The sequence below is a fragment of the Capra hircus genome, chromosome 12 (genome assembly GCF_001704415.2).
Source record: "Capra hircus breed San Clemente chromosome 12, ASM170441v1, whole genome shotgun sequence".
Lineage (NCBI taxonomy): Eukaryota > Metazoa > Chordata > Mammalia > Artiodactyla > Bovidae > Capra > Capra hircus.
Window position 1 is genome coordinate 74,231,279 of NC_030819.1, and position 13,535 is coordinate 74,244,813.

The 13,535-nt window shown below is 39.9% G+C and overlaps 1 protein-coding gene across 3 annotated transcripts in view; it reads right to left on the reverse strand.

Moving 5' to 3' along the window:
• DGKH (diacylglycerol kinase eta) overlaps positions 1–13,535 on the reverse strand; it is a 203,415-nt gene that overhangs the window by 53,243 nt on the left and 136,637 nt on the right. For all 3 annotated transcript variants that reach the window (XM_018056794.1, XM_018056791.1, XM_018056792.1), the window contains exons 7-12: positions 12,692–12,798; positions 11,906–12,031; positions 8,314–8,416; positions 7,054–7,213; positions 5,100–5,208; positions 4,824–4,963 (exon numbers count right to left, since the gene is read on the reverse strand). In XM_018056794.1, coding sequence (XP_017912283.1) covers positions 4,824–4,963; positions 5,100–5,208; positions 7,054–7,213; positions 8,314–8,416; positions 11,906–12,031; positions 12,692–12,798 — 745 coding nt within the window. The remainder of the gene's footprint in view (positions 1–4,823; positions 4,964–5,099; positions 5,209–7,053; positions 7,214–8,313; positions 8,417–11,905; positions 12,032–12,691; positions 12,799–13,535) is intronic.

Sequence of the window (13,535 nt, forward strand, 5' to 3'; positions counted from 1 at the left end):
ACCAAATCTCTGATTGGAGACTTTCAAACATTTGAAGGCCATGGCCCACAGTAAGAAATGCACATACGTAACAAGACCGCCCCTCTTCGCTAAGTGCAAAGCATTATGACTTTTCTGTTCTTTTCTGTTTTACTTTTTAAGTAATGCTCACTGCAATTTCTAACTAGAATATAAAAGTTACTAATGGGTCACAACCCCAAATTCTAAAATAATGTCCAAGATTAAATAAGTGCACCTATGAAAAATAAATCATTCTGCAGGTAACAACCACTCTTACCAAGTCACCTTATACAGATATGAAATGGAAATTAGCTAAACAGTCCTTCTTACATTAAGAAAGTAAGTGTGAAATTGAGAGGAAAATATTAATAGAAATAATGCTTGACTGAAGCAAATTCATTTCAATTAGCTGTAAACATTAATTTCAAACCAAACACTGAATCATTTGGTGTTAGACACAAGCAATCAACTCCAGATAAATCCAGTCATCTACCTAAAATAATTTCAACACTTGAGAAGAACAATTGGGTATAGACGTTATTATCGTCAGTAACAAGATGTGAAATAGACTTTTAAAAGACACAAAGCAAATGAGAGCAGTATTACAAATTATGAAATTTTAAGAAAAGCATATCACAGTGACAGAATCTAGTGAAAAATCCCAAGATTAGCATCAGTATGTAAACAGAACCTAGTGTATCAATCAGACTAATAAGTCTGATAAAAATTCAAATTCTGAGAGAAAGACATAGGTTATGTTAGGGTGTGTAAACTAAATAGATGTGTATAACTACTATTCACCTCTTGATATAAATATATTATAAATATATGCCTGTTGCTGGTTTAGTCAGTAAGTTGTATCTAAGTTTGAGACCCCATGGACTGGAGCCTGCCTGGCTACTCTGTCCACAGGATTTTCCCAGAAAGAATACTGGGGTTGGCTGCCATTTCCTTCTTGACCCAGAAATCAAACCACCATCTCCTGTACTGCAGGCAGATTCTTTACTGCTGAGCCTACATGGAAACCCTCATTATAAAAATACATATTTGAGCATAAAAAGTCATTCTTTCCTTCATGCATCCATGCAACAGGTATGTACTGGACATCTCACACTGACAGTATTCAAGGGTCTGGTAACACAAAAGTGAATATGACTTCTCTGATAAAGCCTATATTCTGGTGCCGAAAACGGATGTAATAAAAGCAATGAATAAAACAATAAGACCTTGTGAAACTTCAAAAAGGGGAAATCACAACTGAAAACAAGGAAGTCAAGTTCCGTATACCTGGAAATACTTCTCTAGTCAAAGGATGGTTAAAGAATTGGGAAAGAAATCCACCCAAGCGTCCTTGGACCTTCCACCTATACCTCTTCCCTTTACTGGCAAATGACTGGAGCTGAAGAAACAGGAGAAAGTCTCAGCACAAGCCAGGAAGGGATGCTTATTGGTACCAACTAGGCAGAGTTGGAGGCAGAAAGTAAGAACCAGTTTGGTGGTGATTATATGCATTAAGGGCTTCCCAAAGTTCAATCCTTGGGTTGGGAAGATCCCCTGGCGGAGGGCATGGCAACCCACTCCGGTATTCTTGCCTGGAGAATCCCATGGACAGAGGAGCCTGGTGGGCTGCAGTCCATGGGGTCACAAAGAGTCGGACATGACTGAAGCGACTTAGCATGCACGCGTGTGCATTAAAAAGTGAGTGCAGTGTTGAACAAAGGCCCTCGGAAAGAGTCTGTATTTTGGTGTAGACAATCGGTTCAACCACTTATTAGCAATTGACCTTGAAAACAAAAGAAATCTCCTGAGTCTTTTACCCTGTAAGACAGAGACAATAGTATTATCCATCTCTAAATGTATCGCGAGGATTAAATGAGATGATACTCTATTAAGAAAAGCAACTAGATGTGCCAGGCAGCCAAAAATATTAATCATTCTTATTCCCACTGTCTCTAGAAAACTCAACATTCATCTTTGTGAAATAGTCCTAATAATGTTTTTCTTAGTCAGTGTTGTTTTGAGGACTAAGTAAGTTAAAGTGAAGTCGCTCAGTCGTGTCCGACTCTTCGCGACCCCATGGGAAGTGCAAATAAGTTAATATATATGAAAAAGCATACATAATGTGGAATATTATTAAACATCAATTTTCCACTTGTACTGACAAAGGTCCATATAGTCAAAGCTATGGTTTTTCCAGTAGTCATGTACGGATGTGAGAGTTGAAACATAAAGAAGGCTGAGGGCTAAAGAATTGATGCTTTCAAATTGTGGTGCTGGAAAAGACTCTTGAGGAGTCCCTTGGACTGCAAGGAGATCAAACCAGTCAACCCTAAAGGAAATCACCCCGGAATATTCATCGGAGGGACTGATGCTGAAGTTGAAGCTCTAATACTCTGGCCACCTGATTCAAAGAGCCGACTCACTAGAAAAGACCCTGATGCTGGGACAGATTGAAGGCAGGAGGAGAAGGGGGTGACAAAGGATGAGATAGGTGGATGGCATCACTGACTCGATAGACGTGACTTTGAGCAAACTCCTGAGAGAAGGTGAAGGAAAGGGAAGCCTTGGCGTGCTATAGTCCATGGGTGGCAAAGAATTGGATACAACGTAACAACTGAACCACAACAACAATCAGCTAAAGATATCCTGTTAGCCTGTGGCCTTCTGACTGACTGAAGAGGGTGACAGAGGATGGGATGGTTGGATGGTATCACCAGCTCAATGAACATGAGTTTGAGCAAACACTAGGAGACAGTGAAGGACAGGGAAGCCTGGCGTGCTGCAGTCCATGGGGCTGGACATGAGTTAGTGACTGAACAACAACAACAATTCTTAAATTAGTAAAGAAAGCACAGGAACAAAACTGTCTTATGTTTCTAACAATAGTCCTAGCTTTTAAAATCCCTTTTATTTTTTTGCGGGGGGCGGGGCATTGAGGGCTTCCCTTGTGGCTCAGCTGGTAAAGAATCCACCTGTAATGAGGGAGACCTGGGTTCAATCCTTGTGGGAAGATCCCCTGGAGAAGGGAAAGCCTACCCACTTTAGTATTCTGGCCTGGAGAATTCCATGGACTGTATAGCCCATGGGGTCGCAGAGTCGGACACGACTGAGCGACTCACCTTCACTTTTTTTTTGCAGGTCGGTATTAAGGAATTTTACCACAGGGGTGCTGTTTCTCTGCTAACCACCTGGAAACGTTAATTTTTATAACATACAAGGGAAAAGCACACACCCAGTGCAGAGGAAATGCCTCATAGTATCTCCTAGGTTGTGGGGAGAGTGGTATTTAAATTTACAAGAAAAAGCCATTTAAAATACCTTGTGAGGTTTCGTGAGCACTGAATTGGGCAGTCTTCCGGGAAACCACCTCTAGACTCTTTTAAAGACTGGTGACTGAGTCCACTTTATGCTCCCAAACTACAGGGGGATCCCTCTCGTGACTGGTTTGGGATTAACACAGATAAATGCTCACCAACCTAGCTTTCTTTTTAAATACCCTGTCTGCAGAAGAATCAGCCATTGAAACATTACCTTATGACAGGCAAGGTTACCGTTAATTAGATTACAGCTTATTTTAGAGTAATTACATTTTGGATTGGTGGCTCCCTGATGAGATTTTGTTATTCTCGGGAAGAGTTCCACAGATGGCTAATCCTATCAGAGTTGTTTTGATTCGTGCTAGCTGGAGTTTATAATGAGATTTTGACGTTTGTGTTCCAGTGATGATGGAGGTTACAGCTTACTGAGCCCTGGTTGCTGCTTATGCCCCTGTGCTCAGCCGTGTCTGACTCTTTGCAACCCCACAGACTGTAGCTTACCAGGCTCCTCTGTCCATGGCATTCTCTAGGCAAGCATACTGTAGTGGGTAGCCATTTCCTTCTCCAGGGGAGCTTCTTGATGGAGTAATCAAGCCCACATTCTCCTACACTGGCAGATGGATTCTTTATCATCCATCCATGAGACACTAGGGAAGCCTGGCTGCTCCCTATATGTCAATTCTAAACACCTCCTCCATGATACTCAGGTCACACAGACTGGGATTTTTTTCTTTTTACATATGAGGTATTTAGACAGAGAGCAGTTAAGAGATGCAATCCAGAATACCATAAAAACAGTGATGGTTCCTCCATGTGAAGCTGTTTTCCTAGCATTTTCCTGTCCCTGGGAAAGGATTATATTTTTTAGTATTTTGTTGGCTCAATTTCTTATTAACGTGTATAATTAAGAAGATATACTATCTAAAGTTTGTATGTTTTCTTTGGTTTTCATGAAACCAGAAGAGGAAAGGGCCATACCTAGTATACTCATCAAAAGACCCCCACAAATTAACTATTTAAGCTTTCTGACCCAAACAGCAGTTGAAAGTAATTAGTATCAACATGAGCTTTCCAAATGGTTCAGTGGTAAGGAATCTGCCTGCCAAGGCGAGAGACGCGGTTTCAGTCCCTGGGCTGGGAAGATCCCCTGGAGAAGGAAATGGAAACCAATCCATCATTCTTCCCTGGAAAATCTCATGGACAGAGGAGACTAGGGGGCTACAGTCCATGGGGCCACAGACAGTAACATGACTGAGCGACTAAACAAGAGTAAGGATTAGTGTAGCCATCTATCTTTAAAATAATGGGTTCATAACACTAGTTTTCTCATTTAAAAAATTCACTCAAAACACATATTTACAGAGTGTCTGTTCTGTGTCAGGCTCTGTTCTAGACCACAAGGGTGGAACCCCTTCATGGGCTTCCTGTCAGCACAATTCTAATGATCAAAAGGAGGATATCAGTATACTGCTTTCAATCTAGTTTTAGAAGAGAATTGGTTATTACCTGTCCAGCATTTTGGTACTGGCTCGTTCCAGCTTCTCAAGTATCTGAGGAAGTTGGGTGTCGTCATCGTATGAGCCTCCCCAGCCGAGAACCCGGGCAAGGTCGTTTCCTGTACCCAGAGGCAGTACTCCCAGCTGACACTGAAAAAAAAAACAGCCCCATAGGAGACCTCAGACAAGTCGAGACAGAGGGACTCTGACATTTCTGCACTTCACCGGTCAGCAGGTTAGGACACATTCATGTTATCTAGCAATGAAAAGAATGATGACCACTTGCCTGTTTGTTCAAGTTGAGCTTATCAATTTCAGACAAAACCCAACCTACACTTCCATCTCCTCCACAAACAAGAATCCGGAAATTGTCAAACTTCTGGAATAATCTTAAACTGAAAGCAAGAAGTATTTTATTTTAGGATAAGTGAATAAAAATCACTTTCCCCAATTCTTTTGTCATTCTGTTGTTACTTATGGGTACTCATGTTCAGGTTAAATATTAAGAACTCTTACAGGTGAATCATACTATAAAAATTAATTTGAGTGCAATGTTGAAGTCACGAAAATGTCTTAATCATAAAGAGGAGAGAGGATTATAAGCAGAAATGGAGACAAAATTAGGAAGAAAGCAGAGTGAGAAATGCAAAAACAAAAAAGAAGCATAAGCCAGGGAAGATTATTAAAGGTTAAGTGACAAGCGATGGTAAAAGTAGTGATCTTTTTTCTTTCTATCACAAGGATATATTATTTCCATGAGTAGCATATTAAAACCAAGGTGGAGAATCCAGGGCACTGATGCTCTTGAGTGCATGGGGGCGATTCCTAAAGAGATCCACCAAACATCACTAACGTACCCCCACCATACTGCCAGTAGTTTTTAACTTCCTCTTTCCCTTTTCTCAGGTCAATCTCTTTACTTCTGCCTTCCTCCATCTCAAATTTTGACACATCTCACCTTCTGAATGTACCTTTGTATACCTCAAGTGTTGTGGAAAATCGAAAAAAATATGGAGACAATCTCAAGAAGTTTCACAAAGGGAGTTCCTTGGAATTTCAGAGGATGAGTAGAAAAAATGCAAAAAAATAAGATAAACCAGATATGCTAGAAAGGGAGACAAAGCTAATCAGCAATGGGAGAGACAGAGGTGATGAGAAAGTGCCAGGACCCATGCAGGGGGAAGGAAGGGAGGCACAGCACATCAGGAAGGACTCGGGTTCAGATGAAGAGTGACACCCAGGGAACCAGAAGGGCCTGAGATAGCAAGAAAAAGGCAATGGGAACAAGAAGGAAGACCCCGAAGGGACAAAAGTGAAAAGGGGCACAACGAGAGACTGAGAAGAGAAACAGAGAAGATGGGAGAGAGCTGAAGCACAAAACACAAAAGGCCTTTTCAGGAACTGGGGTCTGAAGTCTTCATTCCTACTCCGGTGTTACAGTGGATCCAAGAGAAAAGCCAAGCTGGCATGAGCAAATCAGAAAGAGCTTGTGCGCCCCCGGTTCAGATGACTCAGTATCACCTCTTCAACGAAAATCATATATATATACACACTAATATATATATATAGTAATATATATATATACACTAATATATATACTAATATATATACACTAATATATATATACACACTAATATATATATACACACACACACACTAAAAATGTATTCAAAGTGCCTCAAGGCATATTTTCCATCACTAAAACACTTAATTTTTTTCCCCCAGATTTTAAGTTATATGACATTCCAGAAAGTTTGAAATGGACAGTTAACAAAAGCACTTTCTGTCATTTATGGGAACCAAGTCTGAAATCCTTGAGAACTTGTTTCTGAGATCCATAAGAGTATCTGTGTTTCGGTTAAATAACTGATTATTTGTATTGTACATAGTTCAGTACTAGCCTCCCAATGCAAATCGTTTCCTGAAGTTATTTTTTTGTATTTCTCCATTTACACAAGTGGGTCTACTTCTGTAGAGCTAAGCAAACAGAATTGTTTGATGCAGGATATATTCTAAAACATTTTCTAAACAAATTCACACTTTGGGCACACAGGAAGTTATATAAATATCAAAAAGGTTGTGTTAAAATTTATAATTAGAACGTTAAAAAAAGGGAGGTGTGAGAAGATCAACCCAGAGGCGTCTAGATGAATCTACAATTTTCATGAACTGAAAAACCAAATGTACTTCACACTTAGTGCTACATTTCATTCAAGGAAGATTTGTCAGTAATCAATTACCCCAAATGAGGACCGCCATTCATCAAATCAAACACCTGAGCTGGATTTAGTAACTGTTTAAATCGACGAAGAAACTTGACTCCCTGATTATCTCCACTCTTAGAATTGACAAAAACCAATAAAGGACTAACACAGAATGAAAATGTTGCTCTACAGAAACCTGTGGGGGAAAAAAACAAAAATACAAGATAAGATCAATATGCACCGCTTTCTCTTAACAAAACTTTAGAAGAAAAACAGTAAATTCATACTTCAGAGCCCCCATATGCATACAGGTTTATTACTTACATACTAAGAACACAGAACTTACCTTTTAAAATATGAGCTATAATGAAAAATCATACAAAAGATGGTGAAAGTATTAAGCACAGATCATTTGAGATCTACCACTTGCCCTAACAACACTTAATTATTAAGAGAAACCAATCATAGTGTACAAATTCACAGTTGTTAAAAGGATTCATGCTAATTTTCAGTATTATAAAATATTTAACACCTCCTTGTTAAGGTCTCAGAAAGTATTTTTAAATTTTATAATAAATAACAGAACTTTGATATATTGGGGCTTAGGGGAGGCTGTTAACAGCACAGGTTAAAAAAATCACATCTTCTGCAGCTTCTATAATATGCAGCCAGTAGCTATGATATCTATTGGCATATTTCTATAAAAAGTTTGAAAAGCATAAGGCATTTTGTTGATGCAAAACATTAATAATAGTTTATGGTAAAAGCCTTATGTAATATGGTTTGCTTACAAAGAAGTGATAAGTATGCTATCCCCAAACCAGTGTTGTAAATGGGTTCTTCCATATGTGCAATTAAGTCATAAAATAGTAACACTAAAAAAAGTGCATGAATGTATGGGAATATAAATTCCTACAGTGAAACAATAGAAAAATGGGTTTCAAAAAGAGCTTTGCTAATGGGCAGTTTCAATTACAGGGGGAAAAAATGCTTACAAAAAATTAATTTGTTCAGGTTGCATTTTCTTACAGAATAACGATCTTATTTGATCTGCTGAAATGTAAAATCTATAAATCTTATACACTGTAATTTCACCACTGTGTTAATAGTTATGCTAAACCTTAATTTTAAAATGTTCTTGTATAAATTCAATGTACTGTTCTGCAACTGAAATGGAATTATTATATATAAACTGACCAGAATAACCAACTACAGTGTTATTTATACTAGGAAAATAGTGCACATATCAACATTTGATAAACCAGGAATATACATACTTATACTAGTGATACTTACCATCAGAATCAGTGCTGTTTAGTGCAATTGGAGGTATGACAGATACTTTACATTGGCCAAGTGGACATATAGGATGATATAAATCTTTACAGGCAGTGTGTACCTAGTAGCAAAGAAATAAGCCTTCAGGAATCAGTAAACACACATTGATGTTTCGTTATGGAACAAACTATGTCTAAGGAACTGAAAAATGAAGATTAAGTGCATCTTCAAATGTCCAGGAATTCATAAATTATTTTAATGGCACAGTGTTTATACTTCTAAGGAATGGACTAATCATTTTAGAGATGGGAATTTGATTTGGCTTGTGCAGTCTGTTTCCATGGGTGACTCAGGCAAGTAGTATGTAGTCAGTAAATGCCTGGTGAGAGCAAGGAGAGAGGGAAGAGATAGAGGAAGGAGAACAGAGGAAGGAAGAAGGAAGAAGGGGAGGGAGGAAGGGAGGGAAGAAGGGATGAAGACGGGAAGCAAACCAGTATGCGTCCAGCATAACTGTCCGCAGGAAAAACTGATGACACTGTACAAAATTCTTACAGAATACAATGAAAACAAATACAGTCCGCAAGGTGTCTGCAGGGATCCTGCAACTGTCTATTCACACCTTTTTTACAACACCGTCATGCTAGTACAGTTATAAGGACATCCGTGCCTACTGTCTCAGCTAGGCTGCCCGCTCCGTAAAGAAAAGAGAAAGGTCTTATCATCGCCCACTCATCTTGAGGAGTGATCCACATCACCAGCACTCAGCAGATGTCTTAACTCGTAGGAAACAAAGTTTCAAGGTCACTCAAGCTGGGCAAACATATAATGTAGGACCTAGGCAATTTAGAATAATTTATGTATCTACCTAGAGGGCCTTTAAATGCTTCATCAGTAAAAGCAGGCACTTCATAAAGCACTTATTTAACGTGGTTTTATTTCATTAGTCTTTTAGAAAACTGGCATATCCGTTAAATATATTTATCAAAACTTTCGAGAAAATAATCGAAATTTAACAGTGATTCTTTTTCTGCTGATGACCTGATTTGGGACAGTTTCCTATCATGATTTATAATAATTAATCCGTCAGGATTTTAGAAAAATGAGATTGCACAGGTTTAAAAGAAAAAAGTTTAAGAGTCATGAGACAAAATAAAAGAATATTTGTGGCAGTGTTAAATGAAAAAAGCAGACATAAAATTGTATCTTCACTATTTTTACAAAAAAGGTAAAACTACGTCCAAAAACCGGACAACAGCTGGAAAACTTAGGAGCTGATTCATGAAGGTTGTGGAAATACGGCTTGGTTTGGTTTTGAACCAAGTGACTATGTTTAGACACTAGGTATTCTGCTGTTAGAAACTCATAGTCTAAAGGCAAAATAATATCATAACAGACAAATGATAGTGTATATGATGTACAAGATTAGGAGGGATGGGAAAGGTGGCAACAGAGGATGAGATGCCTGGACAGCATCACCGACTCAGACACGACTGAGCGACTGAATAACAGCAAGCTTTCCTTTTTGGTTACTGTAAGTTTATCTCCTATGTCTGCAGGATAAATTAGGAGTTTGGGATTAACGTACACACACTACTGTGTATCAAATAGATAACCAACAAGAACCTACTGTACAGTACAGGGAACTCTACTCAATATTTTGTATAGCTATAAGAGAAAAGAATCTGGAAATCAATATATATACACCCGTATATTTACTTATGTATACTCGAGTCACTGTGCAGTACGCCTGAAACTAACACGCCACTGTAAATCAAGCATATTTAAATTAAAAAAAAAAACAAACAGCTAACCAAAGATAAGTAGAGAGCTATATATTGCAGGCAAAGACAACTTTTATAAGATCTTTCTAAAATGAATCATCACACAGATGATCTCCTTTCTTTTCAAAAAGTTATGAAAAGAGCAGCTGCAGTTTCAGAAGGAGAGAAATAGACTTCAGTAAATGCAGACTAATAAAAGCAGTGGTAGAGACATACGTCAGCAGTTACCGCCCCCAAAAGAAATCTTAGGTGGGACGGAATCTTGACTTAAAATCTGGTTTGAATGGCACAAGAGTGTTTTCAGGGCTAGGGTTGCACGAAAACTCCAAGAAGAGCGAGAGTATCCAATATAGTCTGTATATTATATTAAATGGGATAAAAAAAATAAAAAGTAACACCTACGGCAACAAAAGAGGCAATTGATGAAGGAAGACAAAATCATGGTGATCAGGAGAATTATGTTTGATTCAAAGACGAAAAAGAAACACAAGATAACCTATCAGTCCTGACTAAAAAGTCATAGGACTTATTTCTCCTCCATGGCTCATAGAATCAATTCCATGGATTACAAAATCAAGACATCATATGCAGACCTTTTGCATTCACTGATCTTCAAATCAGCAGTATTTTTAAAATTTTTATTAACACTATTTTTTATTTTTATTTTTTGGCCGCATCACAAAAAGATTTTAGTTCCTGGACCAGGGATTGAACTTGCACCTCTGCAGCGGAAGTACAGACTCTTAATCACTGAACCACCACAGAAGTCCCTTCAGCATACTTACTGAGAGCAATGGTTTCCCACCTTTTTTGTTGGGGGGAGGGGGTGACTTCCAAGACTCAAAACATAACCAAACAACTCAGTCTCAACACAAGGCAACCAGCACCCTAGTCGGACGGCATCACCCAGTGCTCAAGTGGGCACACACTGCCTCCTCGCCCTGCTGTCTGAGGGCCGTGAGGTCACCCTGAGGTCCTGCTCAGACCACCTTCCTGCAGCATGGAGGCCCAGTCCTCATGCAGTCTGTCAGAGGCTAGACCATTCCTTGCCGCAGGCTCCATGCTCTGCTGTATCTGCTTCCCACCACTTGTTTGCACGTGCAAAGAAGATTTTAAATATTTACTCATTTCTAAAACATAAATGCATAAAATTTAAATTGTATCAGTGCATGGTCTACTGAATTCGGCTTCTTTCTGTCAGAGAACATGCACGGGGTTGTAGCAAACTCACACCTTGCTTGTCAGTCAAAATCTGGTGGCTTTCTGTCAGCAACAGGTGTTGAAATGGGCTGAAAATAGCAAACCACTAGATGCGGCTAAAGCCTGATGAAAAACAGTAAGACCGTGAGAAAGAGGTCTTCAAATAAAAGAAATATATAACAAGAACAGGTGTCACAAACAGGAAACGTGCAGAAGTAACCAGAGTGGAAGGAATACACTTTGAAAAAGGTGCACCTTAAATGCGCTTCCCTGGTAGCTCAGCTGGTAAAGAAACGCAGGAGAACGCCTGCAATGCAAGAGACCACCTTCAATGTAGGGAACGTGGGTTCCATCCCTGGGTCAGGAGGATCTCCTGGAGGAGGAAATGGCAACCCACTCCAGTATTCTTGCCTGGGAAATCCCACGGACAGAGGAGCCTGGCAGGCTACAGTCCACGGGGTCACAAGAGTCAGACACGATTAAGCAACTAAACCACCACCACCAAAACGGGTACATGTACTATCGGCTGTGCTCCGCCATAAATTCTTAGCTTTGTCTCTAAGTCTCACAGATGAAAAGATACAGGAAGAAACATTTCTTTTAATGGTGAACATTTATAAAACTCTCACCATCGTTCTACACCAAAGGCATCTCCAGTCTTGAAGACGGAGAACACTGCCACACGTTTTGTCGCAGACGGCACACTTGGCGCTCACGGGCAAGTTACCCTCGAGCCACTGGTGAGGCATGGCCACCTACACAGCAGGAAGAAAGGGCAGTCAAGTTAAAGACCGTGGCGGACATCATTCTTAGCCCAGGGAAGAGACACAATGATTTCTTACTCCATGGAATCAGCAACATGAATCATTCCTGGCATGCACTCATTTCCCCCACTTTTAATGAGCATCTATTATGCCCAAGCACTATAGGGATACAAAAATAAAACTAAACCCCTACCCTGCAGGATGTGTACTCTCGCTGAGCACAGAGAGGGATTATCATAAAGTGACCAGGAAGGGGTATCAGAGATTTGCATGCAAAGGAGATAAGGTTTTGAAGGTGGGGGGAGCAGGCCCCAAAGTCTGGGGAGTGAGTGTCTGAGTATACAGCTGAGCTGAGCCTTACAGAGCACCTCAGTCGGCCAGATAGGGGTCTACAACATCAGCCCGGCCCGACAACCCCTCCTAAGCCCTTACATGGTCCTCTTAAAACTTCAGAGCTGAAAGAAGCTATGAAGGATTGAATTGAAAATAAAAAGTCACAATCTTCCCAAACTTTCCATCTAATCCTAATAATCAACACTGCCTCTTAACTCCCTGTTGTAACTACTTAGATGGCTCCCACCTAATTTCCACGGGAGCAGAGGACGACGGAGTGGGGGTGCCCGGGAGAGAGGGGAGGGGAAGGGAGCCTACCCCATCCTCGTTCTCGATGATGTCCTTCCCGACGGAGGCCAGGGTCGTCCACTTGCAGTTGTTCATTGCCCTCACTGCACAGCGTTTGTGAGCCTTGAACTTGCACACTGAAAAAAAGCCAGCCATTGCTAAGTGAGTATGTACTTGTGGACCAACGAGGAAAGGAAATCACAGCACGAAATTTCAAAGGGCTGGGGAGGATGAGTAGAAGAAAGATAATATTTTTTAAAGTTTCTATTACTCTTCAATAACAGTCGATATTCTAAAAAGCAAATATGATTATGTGCTTATGAAGCATTCTGATCAAGCTACAGATTGCTACTTAAAGAGATTTCACTTACTCCTAAAAGAAGAAAGGACATAAATACTAAAAGAATTAATTCTTGAGAAAGGAGACAACACACACACACACACACACGAAGATAAAATTCAGTAACACAGGAGTTCTGGTAACATCCAATTTCTAAGCTTGGGTGCTGATTACATAAAAGCATTTAGTTTGTGAAAATTCAACAAACTGCATACCCTTCTGATGTTTTCTTTTTTCTGTTCGTATATTACACTTAAATAAAAAGTTTGAAAATATCAGAGAGATAAAGAACAAGATAATTCAGGGGAATTTGAAAGTCCAAGTACGTCAAGAAAATATCCAGACATCATAAGAAATACATTGACGAGGGTCACAAAGATGGCACTGTCTTTTAAAAGTGTCCTGTTGGGACTTCCCTGATGGTCCAATGGCCAAGACTCTGTGCTCCCAATGCAGGGTCCCCAGGTTCGATCCCGGATCAAGGAACTAGATCCCCCATGTCACAACTAAGACCCGGTACAGCCAAATAAACAT